Below are 14,166 nucleotides of genomic sequence, written 5' to 3' on the forward strand. Positions count from 1 at the left end.
CTCTACCATTAAGTCTTTAGAGTCCTGCTAAACCATTCCAAGGGCCTGCTAGTCTGTGTCCCCCAGAACCATCAAAGTGCCCTATGGGCTCTGAGAAAATCTCTGCAGTCTTTCCCCCGTGTGTCCCAGCATCCTGCTTCCGTCACCATCCTCAATGGCCCTAGTTCATTGCATTTATTTCCTGCTGCCGCTGTAATTAATAACTGCAAACTCGGTGGGTTAAAACGACACAAAATTTTGATCTTCCACTTCTGGAGGTCAGACGTCTACATGGTCCACGGGACTGGTTCTTTGTTGAGGCTCTGGGAGGGAGAATCTGTTTTCGGGCCTTTTCCAGCTTCTACAAGCTGCCAGCCTTCCCCAGCTCATGGTCCCTTCCTCCAGTTTCAAAGCCAACAATACAGCCATCTTCTCTCCTTTCTGTTGCTCTGTGCCTGTCCGTCCATCCACACATCTCTCTGACTCTGATCTCCCCCCTCCCTCTTTTAACAAACTTTTTTATGAATTATTTTTAAGGGTTTTTTTTTTAAGTTTATTTATTGATTTTGAGAGACAGAAAGAGTGTGTGCGAGTAGGGGAGGAGCAGAGAGAGAGGGAGAGAGAGAGAATCCCCAACAGGCTCCACGCTGTCAGCGCAGAGCCTGACTCAGGGCTCGAACCCATGAACTGTGAGATCATGACCCGAGCTGAACCCAAGAGTTGGATGCTTAACTGACTGAGCCACCCAGGTGCCCCACGTTTTTTTGTTTTTGTTTGTTTGTTTTTCTTTTTTTAAAAAGTAATCTCTACACCCAACATGGGGCTTGAACTCATGACCTGGAGAGCAAGAGTCACATGCTTTTCCGACTTGAGCTAGCCAAACACCCCCTCCTTTTTCTTAAAAAATTAATTGTTATTAAACATGAGAACTAATGCTTTTCTCTGCCTGTTTGAGAAGCAAACCCGTGACGTTGATGTTATTAGTTTCACATTCTACCCAACTGAACTAACCAGCCCCCCAGCCCCCACCAGACCCCTCTTATAAGTACTCTCCTGATTACATTGGTCCCCCTGGATAATCCCAGGTCATTTCCTCATCTCAAAACCCCAAATTTAGGGGCGCCTGGGTGGCTCAGTTGGTTAAGTAGCCAACTTCAGCTCAGGTCATGATCTCATGGTTCGTGTGTTTGAGCCCCACATTGGGCTCTGGGCTGACAGCTCAGAGCCTAGAACCTGCATCAGATTCTGGGTCTCCCTCTCTCTCTGCCCCTCCCCTGCTCACGCTCTGTCTCTCTCTCAAAAATAAATAAAACATTAAAATTAAAAAAAAAAATCCCAAATGTAATCATTTCTGCAAAGTCCCATTTATCCTACTGAGGTAACATAATCACAGGTTCTGTGGGATTAGGGCATAGACACCTTTGGGGGACCACTGTCCAGCCTAGCACAGTCGCGAGGGATGCCCTTCCTTGCCCCTGCTAAAATATCCTCATTCTGAGCTCCTCCTCCCAGGTTTGGCACTGAGGTCTCTCAGTTGGCCAGAACATTCCCCATAATGTCCCTGTTTCCTGTTACAACAAAGTCCTCAAGGTCACTTGGTACCCACTGGGAGTTGCTTCTGGGTCCCGGGGGTCTTGCTGTGTCTTCAGGGGCCATTTACAGTACCTGCTGGCTGTCCCTTCTCATAGTCCCAGGTTCTTGCTCTAGTGATCCTGCCTCTATGCCCTCTAGCACCCCTGGGGCCCACTATACTATAAAGAATAGAAATATATTCTTTCTATAAAGAATAGTGTCCCCAGGGGCCCACTATAAAGAGTAGAAAGTCCAAGGCAGGACCAGTTACTTAATCTGCGGGGCCCGGGGCAAATGAAAATGAGGGGCCCCTTGTTCCAAATTCAAAGACAGCTCAAGCAGAGCATTGAACCCAGTGTGGGTCCCTTCTGAACGATTGCTTCAGTCGCGTGGGGAGCTCATCCAGGAGACCTCCTTGGCCCTGGGGACTGTGTCTGCCCCTGCACCGTAGTGCCCCCTACTGACCCCAAGGGACAATCACACATGAGTTCAAAACCAAATGCTGCCTGTTCCAGGTTGGCCTCTCTGAGCCTCCGTTTCTTTATCTATAAAATGGGAACAACAGTCATGCCAGCCTCAGAGAGGCTTCAGCGAATCGAGAGTTTGGCATGGGCCACATGGTAGGGCATAGGTTCCTAACACTTGTTCCCCATTTTTTGTTTAAAAAAAATTTTTTTTTAATTTATTTTGAGAGAGCGAGAGAGAGAGAGCAAGCAGGGGAGGGGCAGAGAGAGGGAGAGAGAGAATCCCAGGCAGGCTCTGGGCTGTCAGCGTAGAGCCCAATGGGGGGCTCTAGCTCACGAACTGTGATATCATGACCTGAGCCGAAACCAAGAGTCAGACGCTTAACTGAGCCACCCAGGTGCCCCACTTGCTCCCCTTAATGTACCCCGCCACCCCACTCCCAGTTGCTGTTAAGGTCCCAGGGATCTCAGACACCAGGCTCGGGATTTGTCTTGCTCACTGTTGCATTCCCAGGGGGCCAGCACCGTAAATCTATGTAGAACGAATGGTGGCAATAACGAATGACCCGGGGCTGATTTGGTCCCTAAGACGTCTGGAATGGCTTTGGTGTCCTGTTAGAATGTTGTAGCAGAAGCTATGCTGTAGGCCTCTGTTATAATATATCACAGAGCTGGGACCTACCAGTATGTTAGATCCCAGGATTTTCCCATGATGGGCTCGGGGCTGTGCTGAAATATGGCAGCGGGGACTGCTCAAACACACCGGGAAGCCACTACAATTCGGTTTCCCTGGACTCCACGCACAGACCTCCGGACCAGTTAAACGAATTCACAAATAACTACCGCTACACAAGGAACGCTCACGGGCTGGCTAGAATATATCCCAGGTGTACTGCAACCATTAACAGGGTCTGCTACAGGACCCCTGAGGTCCTGCTGTTATAGAATACAAGGGGCTGCAACAGTGTAGCTACCATGGAATATTCCAGTGGCCTGCTGCGAGAGTTGCATGGCTATGATACATTGTGATACCGCCAAAAGGTGCCCTGTTTTCCTGTAACAGGCCTGACGCCTGCTGTCATCATAAGCCTAGTACCCTGCTATGAAACTGTGCCTGCAGCTAATTTCTCTGAGAAATGGCTATGCCATGGGGACCTCCTGCTAAATGCATGCAACAGAATATTCTAGAAGCATGCTAAAATAGATTCAGGGTCCCATGCCAGCCCACCTGGGCTTGCTATCATGGACGCAGGTTGCACAACCATATACTTGATACCTCTGGGGCCCCCTGTCAAAGACTCTTGTCCTTGGACCTTCCTGGAGGGACCCAGGGCCTGCCACCCTAAGATAGCCTGGGGGCCCCTCTCGAATAGGCTCAGGGCTCTGGAATAATTACTTCCGTCACAAGTATGACTTATTAGAATTACTTCCACTCCATTAACACACGTGAGCATGTTTCCTCCTCCAATAGGGGAGAGAGGCAAGAACCCACTTTACAGATTAGCAAGCTGAGGCTCTGTGGTTGCCGGGAGGGGCGAGGTGGATCACCTGCTAACGCGTGGCAGGGCAAGAAATCAGAACAGAGCCTGCAGTCATAATGCTACCGCTTGGAGGCATGTGCTCATGGTCACTTCTTCCGGTTACTCCAGGCCTTGTGATCTTTGAGATGTAAATCCTATGGGATTTAAATCCTTGCGGGATTTAACTTTAATTCGGTTACTCAACTAGATGTGAATGGAGCGCTTACAGCCTGTCCAGGCGCCGGGGATGCAGAGATCCTTGCCCTCAAGAGTTCACATTCCAGCGGCTACTAGGTAAACAAACATGCAATATCGCACGGGATTTGTACAATAAACATACAAATATACAAGAAATGGGCGTTATCGGTCTCTGTAGGACAGTGAAGCAGGGAAGGGTGGCTGGGAGGGGACCGGAGGTTTTGCCAGATGGGACAAGGCTGGTGAGCCTGAGGGCCTATGGTGCAAACCTGAGAGCTTCCAGACCCAGGGCACAGTCAATGCAAACGCCCAGAGGAGTGAGCAGGTCTGGCGGAGTGAGGAGGAGGGAGAGCGATGGGCACAGGGCAGAGCAGAAGCGCTGAGGCTGTGATGGACTTAGGAGCTGTCTCTGCTTGTGACCCGATTCTCAAAAGGGTAGACGCCGTGGTGACCTCTCTTTGGACACAAGTAGTGCGGATCCAGGGCCTCTCTCCTTGGTCTTTGCCACCTGACCCACCAGGCCCGGCAGCGCTGTCCTTGAACGCACACCAGGCAAGTGCCCCACCTGCAACGAGGTGGTCTCACACGGCGGGGTGCCAAGGAGACACCCCAACGACCGCTGGGAGGGACACGGGAGCGAGGTTGCTGTTGTAAACACGGCAGCCCCACCTCAAACGGAAACACCTGTGGGGGGGGGGCGGCCTCCGGGAGCAGCCTCACCACCCTTCCTGGGTCCCGGCCCCCTCTCCCCCTCTCCGCAGGGTCTCTGTCCTCCAGCGTGGGGTGGGGCGGGCTCGCAGGCTGAAACTCCGGGGCGGTGCCCCCCTCTGACCTGTCCCTGCCCCTTCCTGCCCTCTTTGATGCGGCCCCACTTCCTCTGGCAGGAACCCCCGCCCTTACTGGGTCTGGGTAAAAAGGAGCCGCTGAGCCGGTCCGGAGAGGCGGCGGCGTCCCTGGAGGCGGCAGCTCCTCTCTTCTCACGGCCCTGTCTCCCAACCCTTGTACCAGTGCTGTGGCTCAGTCCCTGGTACAGGTATGGGGGGCAGGGACGTGTGGACCCCAGCAGCACCGGGCCCCAAGGGGTGAAGCCAGGAGGGGACTCCAGCATCTTCCTCTTCTGTGCCTCCATCCCTGCCTATGATTCCGGTGAGGGTCTCTCCAGATTTTGGAAGTCAATGCCGTCTGCCCCTGCCCCTCCTGCCTCGCTACCCTTAGTTCTATCATCCCTAACTTTGTGTTCAAGGTCCGTCTTTTTCTGAAATCTGTCACTACCTGTGGTCTCCGTCCTTGTTCAGAGTTCAGCTGACCCCTGTCCTTATCTCTGCAACTGATGACTCAAGGTCCCTCTCCCTTTTCCCAGTTTTTCTCGATCAGAATGCTTTCCACTGCTACCCTCAACCTTTCTCCCTTCCCCGTTTTCCCGATACTCAAGGTCACTGTCTGGCTAGATCTCTTTTCCTGCAATTTTTTTGGTCTTTCCTTGCATTTGCCTGACCCTGTCCCCATTTCTCCCCAACTCCCAATTTCTCTCCTTCCCCAAAGCCACCCCAACACGGTCTCACTTCCAGGGGCTTCCCTAAGCCATCTCTGAGTGGCCTGCAATTAGGGGCTGCAGAGGTGGGTTCCAGCCTGCCTCCAGCTTGGCCTCACTATACCACATGCCTTCAAAGCCAATTTCCTTGGATTTTCAGGCAAAGGAAGTCTCTAGAACCTTAGGCCTGGAGCTTGGCTACTCACCGAGGGGAGAACCTGCCCCCCTCAGATGAGTTTGCTCATCTGCAAAAGGGGCCTGGTGCCGGCCCAGGAGGGGGCAGTGGGGTGGTGGCGGGGGGGGGGGGGTGGCTGCCAGGCTTCCCTGGGCCACTCCACCCAGGAGACAAGAAATCCCAGCTTGAAGTCAAGACCCCTGAAGTTCAGAAAGAGGCAGCACAGAACTCTGCAAGCCCACCGACCTCCCCCCACCCCACCCAGACCCAAGGGTGGCTGCTTCTTCCTCCCCCCTCCCAAGGAGGCCAGAAAGGGCCCAGACCGGAGTTGAGAACCCAGGGGCCTACGCCCTCACTCACTTCCTCCCCAGAGACTGAGGGGTGAGGGGGGACACGCCCCGACCAGGTAGGAGACTTTACTTACTCTGACACCAAGAGGTGACATGGACCAAAAGGAGGCCCAGAAAGAGAACAACATCTTAACACAGGTTCATATCTTCACCCAGAGAGACGAGAACAGACAGGAAGGGTTTGGCTCCCAGTCCCACCCATACATAAGGGGGTCCAGAGGATGAACGAGAACCCCGTGTTCCCATCAACCCCAATTCCCAGGGACAACCCCTCTGGTAAAGGCGCAGGTACCCGGAGCCAGGCCCGTGACTGGGAAAATAACTTTATTTTCTTCGGGGGTGTGGACAGACGTCTAGTCTCAGAACTTCTGGAACTGCTTTTTGGTGCCAGCGGCCTTTGTGACTTTGAGCACGTTGAAGCGCACAGTCTTGCTCAAGGGCCGGCACTCGCCCACCGTGACAATGTCGCCGATCTGGACATCCCTGTGGAGGTGGGCAGGGGCTGTGTCACACGCTGCGCTGCCCCACTCAGGCCATTAGAGGCCAAGGCCTGTCCTCGTGAGCTCCACCAAACCCTCTCCCAGCTCCAGCTTCCAATCCCACCTGCCCCCAGTCACTGTTTACGGAACAGAGCGTGCAAGGCACTGAACTCAGAGCCGTGCAGAGAACACTCCAGCCCTTCCAAGGGGCCTCTCAGGGCAGAAGATCGCCATCAACCCTCTCCACCTGACACACACAGGGGGTTCCTGAGGACATCTGCTGGCTTCCAGCAGTCTCCTCATACCGTCTCCTATAGTTTCCTGCCCACACAGCAGCCGGAGCGCCCTGTGAGCCCGGGCCAGGTCCCAGGGTCACTCAGACTCGGGTGCAGACCACCCCCTCCTCTCCACCTGGGAACCCGAGGGCCCGCCATGTTCACCTGAAGCAGGGGGACAGGTGCACGGACATGTTCTTGTGGCGTTTCTCAAAGCGGTTGTACTTTCGGATATAATGGAGGTAGTCCCGGCGGATGACAATGGTCCTCTGCATCTTCATCTTGGTCACCACACCTAGGGGGAGGGGACAGATGGTAGGTCAGCCCCCCTGGGAGGGAAGGGGAGCCTTGGGCCGCCCAGAACATGCTGAGAATTGGGATCCCAAACCCTGCTTCTGACATCAGCTGTGCCAAGTGGCTTTCTCAGCAGTGCCCGTGGTGGGCATCTGAAGACCATCGTGAGAAGACATCATCTGCCAGCGCCCTCCTCACCCAGGAATCCAAGCGTCCCCCAGATGCAGACGTCCTCACCCAAGCCCCCAGAAGTCCTCACTCACCAGACAGAATCCGCCCTCGGATGGAGACGTTACCAGTAAAGGGGCATTTCTTGTCAATATAGGTGCCCTCAATGGCCTGAACGAGGGAGAGAAAGGAGTGAGCCTGGCTCATGTAGTTCCTGAACAAAATAGGGGGTGTGGCCTTAGGTACACAAACTACAATTCCCAACGACCCCGGGAACTGCCACTCCGTGTGTACCCACGTGGGAGGACACTGGGGTCTCCTTCCTTCTGAGTCTCTCCAACCCCCTACCTCCTTGGGCGTCTTGAAGCCCAAACCGATGTTTTTGTAGTATCGTGGGAGTTTCTCCTTGCCAGTTTCTCCAAGCAGGACCCTCTTCTTATTTTGAAAGATGGTTGGCTGCTTTTGGTAGGCACGCTCAGTCTACGTGGATGAGGAACAAGCTGGTAAGCTCTCGGAGCCAGCAACCTGGCCTGGAAAACCTCCCCAGAAACCCCCAAACCCCACCCTCTCCAGCCTTTACTCCCTAAACGTCAACCTCCAAAACCTGGATAATGACCATCTACAACAGTCACACCAAGAGCTGAGTTCAGACCCAACTCTGAACCGGAGTTACCTCCGTATTTATGCTCCAAAACACTTCCCATCACCCGAATTCATTCCTTAAAACTCAGACAGAAACGATAATTCCTCTAACAACCTGAACACCTTTTGGCAAAGATTCTCCCAGACACAAGGGCGCCCACTCAGGATTCTCTCCTATGATGTACGCGACTTCGGAAATAAATACCAAAACGATGGGCTTCCTGGATTAACCCAATGGCCCAAGGCCTCCAAAAATACCTCTCCTAAGGCTTGAGCCTCTCCTAAACCCCACGTGGGGGAGACCCTAGTATTTACGCGGTGCTAATTAGATTAATTCACAGACACGCGCCCTCTGCCCGAATTAATGTCTGGAAAATCGAGGCCGCCCTGCATTAACCCCCAAACTGGGGCGCGGGTCCTTCTCTCCAGGACGCGCCCCTGACGCCGGGACTGGACCCCGCCACCTCCGCGGCGGCCCGGAGCCCGCACCTGAATGTCCGCCATCTTCCCGGCCGCCTGGAAAAAGGAAAGCCGCGGCGGCGTCCGGGTTTCCTTATCGACCGCACAGGGGCTAGAGAGGAAGTGACGAAAGGGGGCGGGAGCACGGTTTGGGGCGGTGCCTCGGACGCGACGGTGATGGACAGGAGGCCCAAACACAGCCCGCGATTCGGAGACTGCAGGGACCCCCACAAGTTGAAGGGCCGAGGGTCGGGAAGCGGCGGACACTGTCTCGCGAAAGTCAGGCCGCGACTGCGCTGGGCGCCCTAGTTCACGTTGGGAAGGCGAGGCCAGCCTTGAGCCTGCCTACATTATCGCGAGAGTTACAGGGAGGCGGTCAGGGTTCGGCCGGGCTAAAATCACGTGGGATTTGAGGACCGCGTGGCTTCGTTTCTGCAGATTTCAAACGGGATGCGGTGGCGGCCATCTTTTTGCGGGGCACGCGGCTGGAGGGTCTTAGGAGCTTGGGTAACGGCACCGCCGTCTTTGTGAGGGGCGGGCGTTAACCAAGAGTGGTTTTTTGTTTGTTCAAATTTAAGGAACGTTGTTGTTTCATTCCCAGACAATGGTTTCGCGAATAAAAACCCTTCTGCTGATGTACCAGCACTGTCCGTAACAGCACTGTTGAGAACTTTTCTGCAATGATGAAAATGTTCTGTATCTGCACCACTCAGCACCTGGCCCCTGACACTTGAAATGTGTACGAGACTGAGGACCTGAATTTTTAACTTTGTTTAATGTTATTAGGTTTAAATTTAAATAGCTACTTGGAGCTAAGCCTATGGCATTGGGCAGTGCAGGTCTATAGTTGGATACTTGTTATTTATTATTTTTTTCGAGAGTTTATTTTTAAGTAATCTCTAAACCCGCCCAAGGTGGGGCTCAAATTTACAACCTTGAGATCAAGAGTTCCATGTTATACTGAGCCAGCCAGAATCCCCCTTATTTGTTATTTTATATACATTCTTAGAAAGCAAAGTCTTACGAAACAGGGTTTTTTTGTTTTTTGTTGTTGTTTTGTTTTTTTAGATTCAGCTGACAAAGGATTGCTATCGGGAGAGTCCAAACCCTCCCTTGTCAATTTGTGTACTTCTCCTGTAGCGTGGGACACTGGTGCAAGACATATGAAGGAGCTAATCCCTTGTGATCTGGCTCTTGTCTCTGTTTTACGCTCTTAGAGCCGATGCTCTTTTCCTCCTCTAATTTACATCTACATCTAATTTTTTAGAAGTTTATTTATCTTGAGAAAGAGAGCATACAGGCGCTAGTGGGGGAGAAGCAGAGAAGGAATCCCAGGCAGGCTCTGAGCTGTCAGCGCGGAGTCCCATGAGGGGCTCCATCTCACAAACCTTGAGATCATGACCTGAGCCCAAATCAAGAATCAACCTACTGAGCCCCCCCGGGCGCCCCTGAAGGCAGGAATCTTTATCTGCTTTGTTCTCCAGAGCATCTGGCAGCTGTCTTATACTGGGTGCCTAATTTATACTTGTGGACTAAATCACCAATGAATGAATGGAGGATTGGGGGATGTGTCAAAATGTCCACCATTACAGGCAGCCGTATAAATCACGCCATAGCTCCACCTTGGAATATTCTGCAAGCACTTAATAAACGTGAGGTAGATCAATCGATCCAGAGGTGAAAAGATTGCCAGCTATATTTTGTTTCTAAGTTTGCAATTCTGAATCGGTATTTCATGCGCGTGGTACGAAATTCAGAAAGAACAAAAAGCGAGAGGTGCCTGGGTGGCTCAGTTGGTTAAGCCTCTGACGCTTGATCTTGGCTCAGGTCACCATCTCCCCATTTGTGAGTTTGAGCCCATCGGGCTCTCTGTTGTCAGTGCAGTTCCTGCTTCTGACCCTGTCTCCCTCTGCCCCTCCCGCACCCTCTCTCTGTCTCTTTAAAAAACACCAAAACCCACAAAACTGCAAAATTGAATGGCTCTCTCTCCTACTCTTCTCCCCAGACACCCACACCCAGTTTTCCTCTCTAGAAGCAACTGTTGTCATCCTGCTATCAGCTTGCGATGTGTCTTCCAGACTATTTTACCTTCAGATGAATTTATACATGGACAAAGCAAACTGCAGAGCAAAGGCATAGTATGACCCACAAAATCAACAACAAATACGTATTGACAATCTATGGGATGACTGCCTTTTTTATAGCTGGGTACTGTGATATAATTGTGGACTATATCTATTTGTAGGTATCACAGACTGCCTTGTTCAGTAATGTAGCCGAGAGTTACATATGGTTATTTACATGTAATCTGAGTGACTGGGGAGGGGTGGGGGGTGGGGGGTGCAGCTCAGTGCCAGAGCCAGTGCTTCCAGGTCCTGGGTTCCTGGGTTCGAGCCCTGGCAAGTCCAACCACTGGCTCTTCATTCTTTTTTAAAATTTTTTGTAATGTTTATTTATTTGAGAGAGAGAGTCAGTCAGAGTGTGAGCGGGGGAGGGGCAGAGAGAGAGGGAGACATAGAATCCAAAGCGGGCTCCAGGCTCTGAGCTGTCAGCACTCGAACTCACACGTTGCAAGATCATGACCCCTGCCAAAGTCAGAGGCTTAACCAACTGACTGGCTTTTCATTCTTTTTTTTAATTTTTTATTATTTTTTTAATGTTTATTTTTGACAGAGAGAGACAGAGAGAGACAGAGCATGAGTGGGGGAGGGGCAGAGAGAGAGGGAGACACAGAATTTGAAACCGTCTCCAGGCTCTGAGCTGTCAGCACAGAGCCTGACACGGGGCTCGAACTCACAGACAGCGAATTTGTGACTTGAGCTGAAGTCGGACGCTCAGCCAACTGAGCCACCCAGGCGCCCTTGGCTCTTCATGCTTTAAGAGATACAGATTAGATTTAAATTGAATAGAATTTAAAACTCAGTTCCTCAGCCGCTCTATTCATATGTCAAGTATCCAGAGGCCACATGTGGCTTGTATATTAGAGAAGATTCATAACATTTTTATGAACACAGAAAATTTTGTTGGACGGCCCTACTATAGAGAAATACATGTGTGTGTGTGTATATACATACGTGCACACATATATGCATATATGTATAAGTATAAATAATAGTCTTATAGTCTTTAAGTTTAATAACTTCAGAGATGTAAACGCTACAAACTTACAAAAACCAATTAAAAACTTAATTACTTAAATTTCTTTTGCACTTAATAGCTTTGTGAGTTCTGAAACATTTTATTGTTCTGGTCATCTGTACACCCAAGGCGGGGCTTGAACTCACAATCCCAACATCAAGAGTTGCACACTCCACTGACTGAGCCAGCCAAGCTGTCAGGGCAGAGCTGGATGTGGGGCTGGGGCCCACGAGCTGTGAGATCACGACCTGAGCCGAAGTTGGGCGCTTAACCAACTGAGACTCTCAGGCGCCACTGAGTGAAACTTTTTTAAAAAGTTTATTTATTTTGAGGGAGAGAGAGAGGGAGAGAGAACCAGTGGTGGAAGGGCAGAGAGAGAGGGGGACAGAGGATCTGAAGCAGGCTCCACACTGATAGCAGAGAGCCCGATGCGGGAATCGAACTCATGAACTGTGAGATCATGACCTGAGCCAAAGTAGGATGCTCAACGGACTGAGCCACCCAGGAGCCCCCATATGGAAGATTTTTCAATGTAGTTGTTTCAGTCCCTTTGACGGTAGCATTAGAAGGGAGGGACTTTTCATTTTTCTGTTTTATTTTTAAAAAAATTTTTTTTTCAACGTTTATTTATTTTTGGGACAGAGAGAGACAGAGCATGAACAGGGGAGGGGCAGAGAGAGAGGGAGACACAGAATCGGAAACAGGCTCCAGGCTCCGAGCCATCAGCCCAGAGCCCGACGCGGGGCTCGAACTCACGGACGGCGAGATCGTGACCTGGCTGAAGTCGGACGCTTACCCGACTGCGCCACCCAGGCGCCCCTCATTTTTCTGTTTTAAAACCTTCTATATTCCACCCCACCCCCCTGCAACTGACCTCATAGTAGGTTTATTTTTTTACACTTGATCTTAGCCAAAAGGCCGAGAAGCAATTAGGTTTATTTTATTTATTTATTTTTTAACGTTTACTTATTTTTGAGACAGAGAGACAGAGCATGAACGGGGGAGGAGCAGAGAGAGAGGGAGACACAGAATCAGAAGCAGGCTCCAGTCTCTGAGCCATCAGCCCAGAGAGCCTGACGCGGGGCTCGAACTCACGGACCGCGAGATCGCGAGATCGTGACCTGAGCTGAAGTCGGATGCTCAACCGACTGAGCCACCCAGGCGCCCCAATTAGGTTTATTTTTTTAAAGAAAAAAGTAATTTCTGGAGTGTCTGAATAACTTGATAAGGATTTATTATATTTAGTTAAAAAAAAAAAAAAGCAGGCCTCAAGAGTTGTTATCTGCAATGTGTGCTAAACTATGTACAAAAGTGACTTAGAAAAAAGCCTGGAAGGAAATGCATGATGCTGGCCCTGGTGGTTTGCATCTCCAGGTGGTGAGATTAAGTGTGATTTCCTCTCTGGTTTTTAAAATGCTCAGTATTTTGCAATTTGCTCAGAATAGCTGGTGAGATTTTGATGATAAGGGAAAAGGGAAAAAAAATACTGCTTCACCGTGAAGGGGGTGAGGGCAGTTTGGAGATATTTAGCTGCACAGCTTTTAATGACCACAACCCACAGTAGGAAGTACATTCTGCATTGTGACCAAACACCTGTTTCTCTGTCCTCCTCTTCCCTTCCTTCCTCTTGCTTTCTTTTTTTTCTGAGTTTATGTATTTATTTAAGTAATCTCTCTACCCAAAGTGGGGCTCAAACTCACAGCCCCGAGATCAAGAGCCGCATGCTCTTCCGATTGAGCCAGCCAGGCCTCCCCTTCCTCATGCTTTCTAACTTAACTTTCTCTTTTCCTTCCTGCAACTCACTGATTTTTTTTTCTGTTTCTATTTCTATATTCATTTTAAGCGTGGTTGGACCACTATCCTCGATTTTCAGACCTGCAGTGTCAAAGAGCCTTGATGTCCAATAACCAACTTCAGCCAACCCTAGTTATTACCACTCGAGCGAATATTTCCTGCCCCTGCCGGGTTTCAGGCGTACTTACCAGTGTTTCACAGCGGAAATGCAAACCCTCCTTGACCTGGAGCTCACGTTCTCCAAGATGCACCCCAATGCCTAGCAAAATAAGACCCTCCCTTGTACCCTGCACATGGCCCAGGATGGGAAAGGTTGCTATTACCTGGTGGAGATGGGCCAGGCGTGCCCACGCGCTGCTGGGGGGGGGGGTGCCTTGGTGGTGAGCGGTTGGGCGAGTTGCAAGATCGAGCTCTGAAAATGTTTCTGCAGCTGACCCGGGTGTTGGGAGTCTCCGTAATTGCCCTCCAGGAAGGATTAGGGGATGCCCAGAAAGTCTATTTTCAAATGGTAAATGATGTCCAGCAGCTTCTCATGTGTTCATTGACTTGTAGATCTTTTTGGGTGATATAGTTCTCCAAATTCTTGCTCAAATTTACTTGGTTGTTTCTTTTTTTCCCTTTATACACACACACACACACACACACACACACACACACACACACACACCTGGGATACAAATTCTTCAAAAGAGATGATTTGCAAACATTTCCTCCCAGTCTGTGGCTTGTTTTTTTTACAGATGAAAAAAATTTTTTTTTTTAACGTTTGTATTTATTTTTGAGAGAGAGAGAGCGTGAATAGGGGAAGGGCAGAGAGAGAGGGAGGCACAGAATCCAAAGCAGGCTCCAGGCTCTGTCAGCACAGAGCCCTGCGTGGGGCTCGCACTCACGAACCTCGAGATCATCTGCACCAAAGTCGGCTGCGTGACTCAGCTACCCAGGCGCCCTAACGTGGTTGGTTTTTCAAGTGGCAAGTTGTACGTGTTTATCAAGCCGAGTGTATCTTTTTAAGGGATCCTGCTTTTGGTGGGACTATATTGTGCTGCTTCACCAGGCAGTTTTGTTAACAGTATTTGAACTCTGTCGGTTTTGGTCGCTCCTGGAGGCACCTCCTGTGGCGAAGGGGAA

At 50.7% G+C, this 14,166-nt stretch overlaps 1 protein-coding gene and 1 non-coding gene across 2 annotated transcripts; both read right to left on the bottom strand.

Annotated features, from left to right (window-relative positions):
• Positions 1–6,096: 6,096 nt before the first annotated feature.
• Positions 6,097–8,383, bottom strand: RPS11 (ribosomal protein S11). The gene is made up of 5 exons (XM_045440529.1): positions 8,137–8,383; positions 7,354–7,485; positions 7,101–7,176; positions 6,709–6,838; positions 6,097–6,272 (listed from the first exon to the last, which is right to left on the bottom strand). Exons 1-5 carry the CDS (start codon positions 8,149–8,151, stop codon positions 6,149–6,151), a joined length of 477 nt encoding a protein of 158 aa, XP_045296485.1. The 5' UTR covers positions 8,152–8,383; the 3' UTR covers positions 6,097–6,148.
• Positions 6,936–7,021, bottom strand: LOC123579538. Its single transcript, XR_006702836.1, has one exon. It is a non-coding gene; the product is annotated as a small nucleolar RNA SNORD35 (small nucleolar RNA).
• Positions 8,384–14,166: the final 5,783 nt, after the last annotated feature.

Source organism: Leopardus geoffroyi, chromosome E2 (assembly GCF_018350155.1).
Source record: "Leopardus geoffroyi isolate Oge1 chromosome E2, O.geoffroyi_Oge1_pat1.0, whole genome shotgun sequence".
In the NCBI taxonomy this organism is placed as follows: domain Eukaryota; kingdom Metazoa; phylum Chordata; class Mammalia; order Carnivora; family Felidae; genus Leopardus; species Leopardus geoffroyi.

What these genes read in the sequence shown, in the direction of transcription:
- RPS11 (XM_045440529.1), bottom strand. An exon ending in GCTTCAAGACGCCCAAGGAG is followed by an intron (nt 7,177 to 7,353) that starts GTAGGGGGTTGG and finishes TCCCTCGTTCAG; the next exon opens with GCCATTGAGGGCACCTATAT. An exon ending in CACCTGTCCCCCTGCTTCAG is followed by an intron (nt 6,273 to 6,708) that starts GTGAACATGGCG and finishes CCACCTCCACAG; the next exon opens with GGATGTCCAGATCGGCGACA.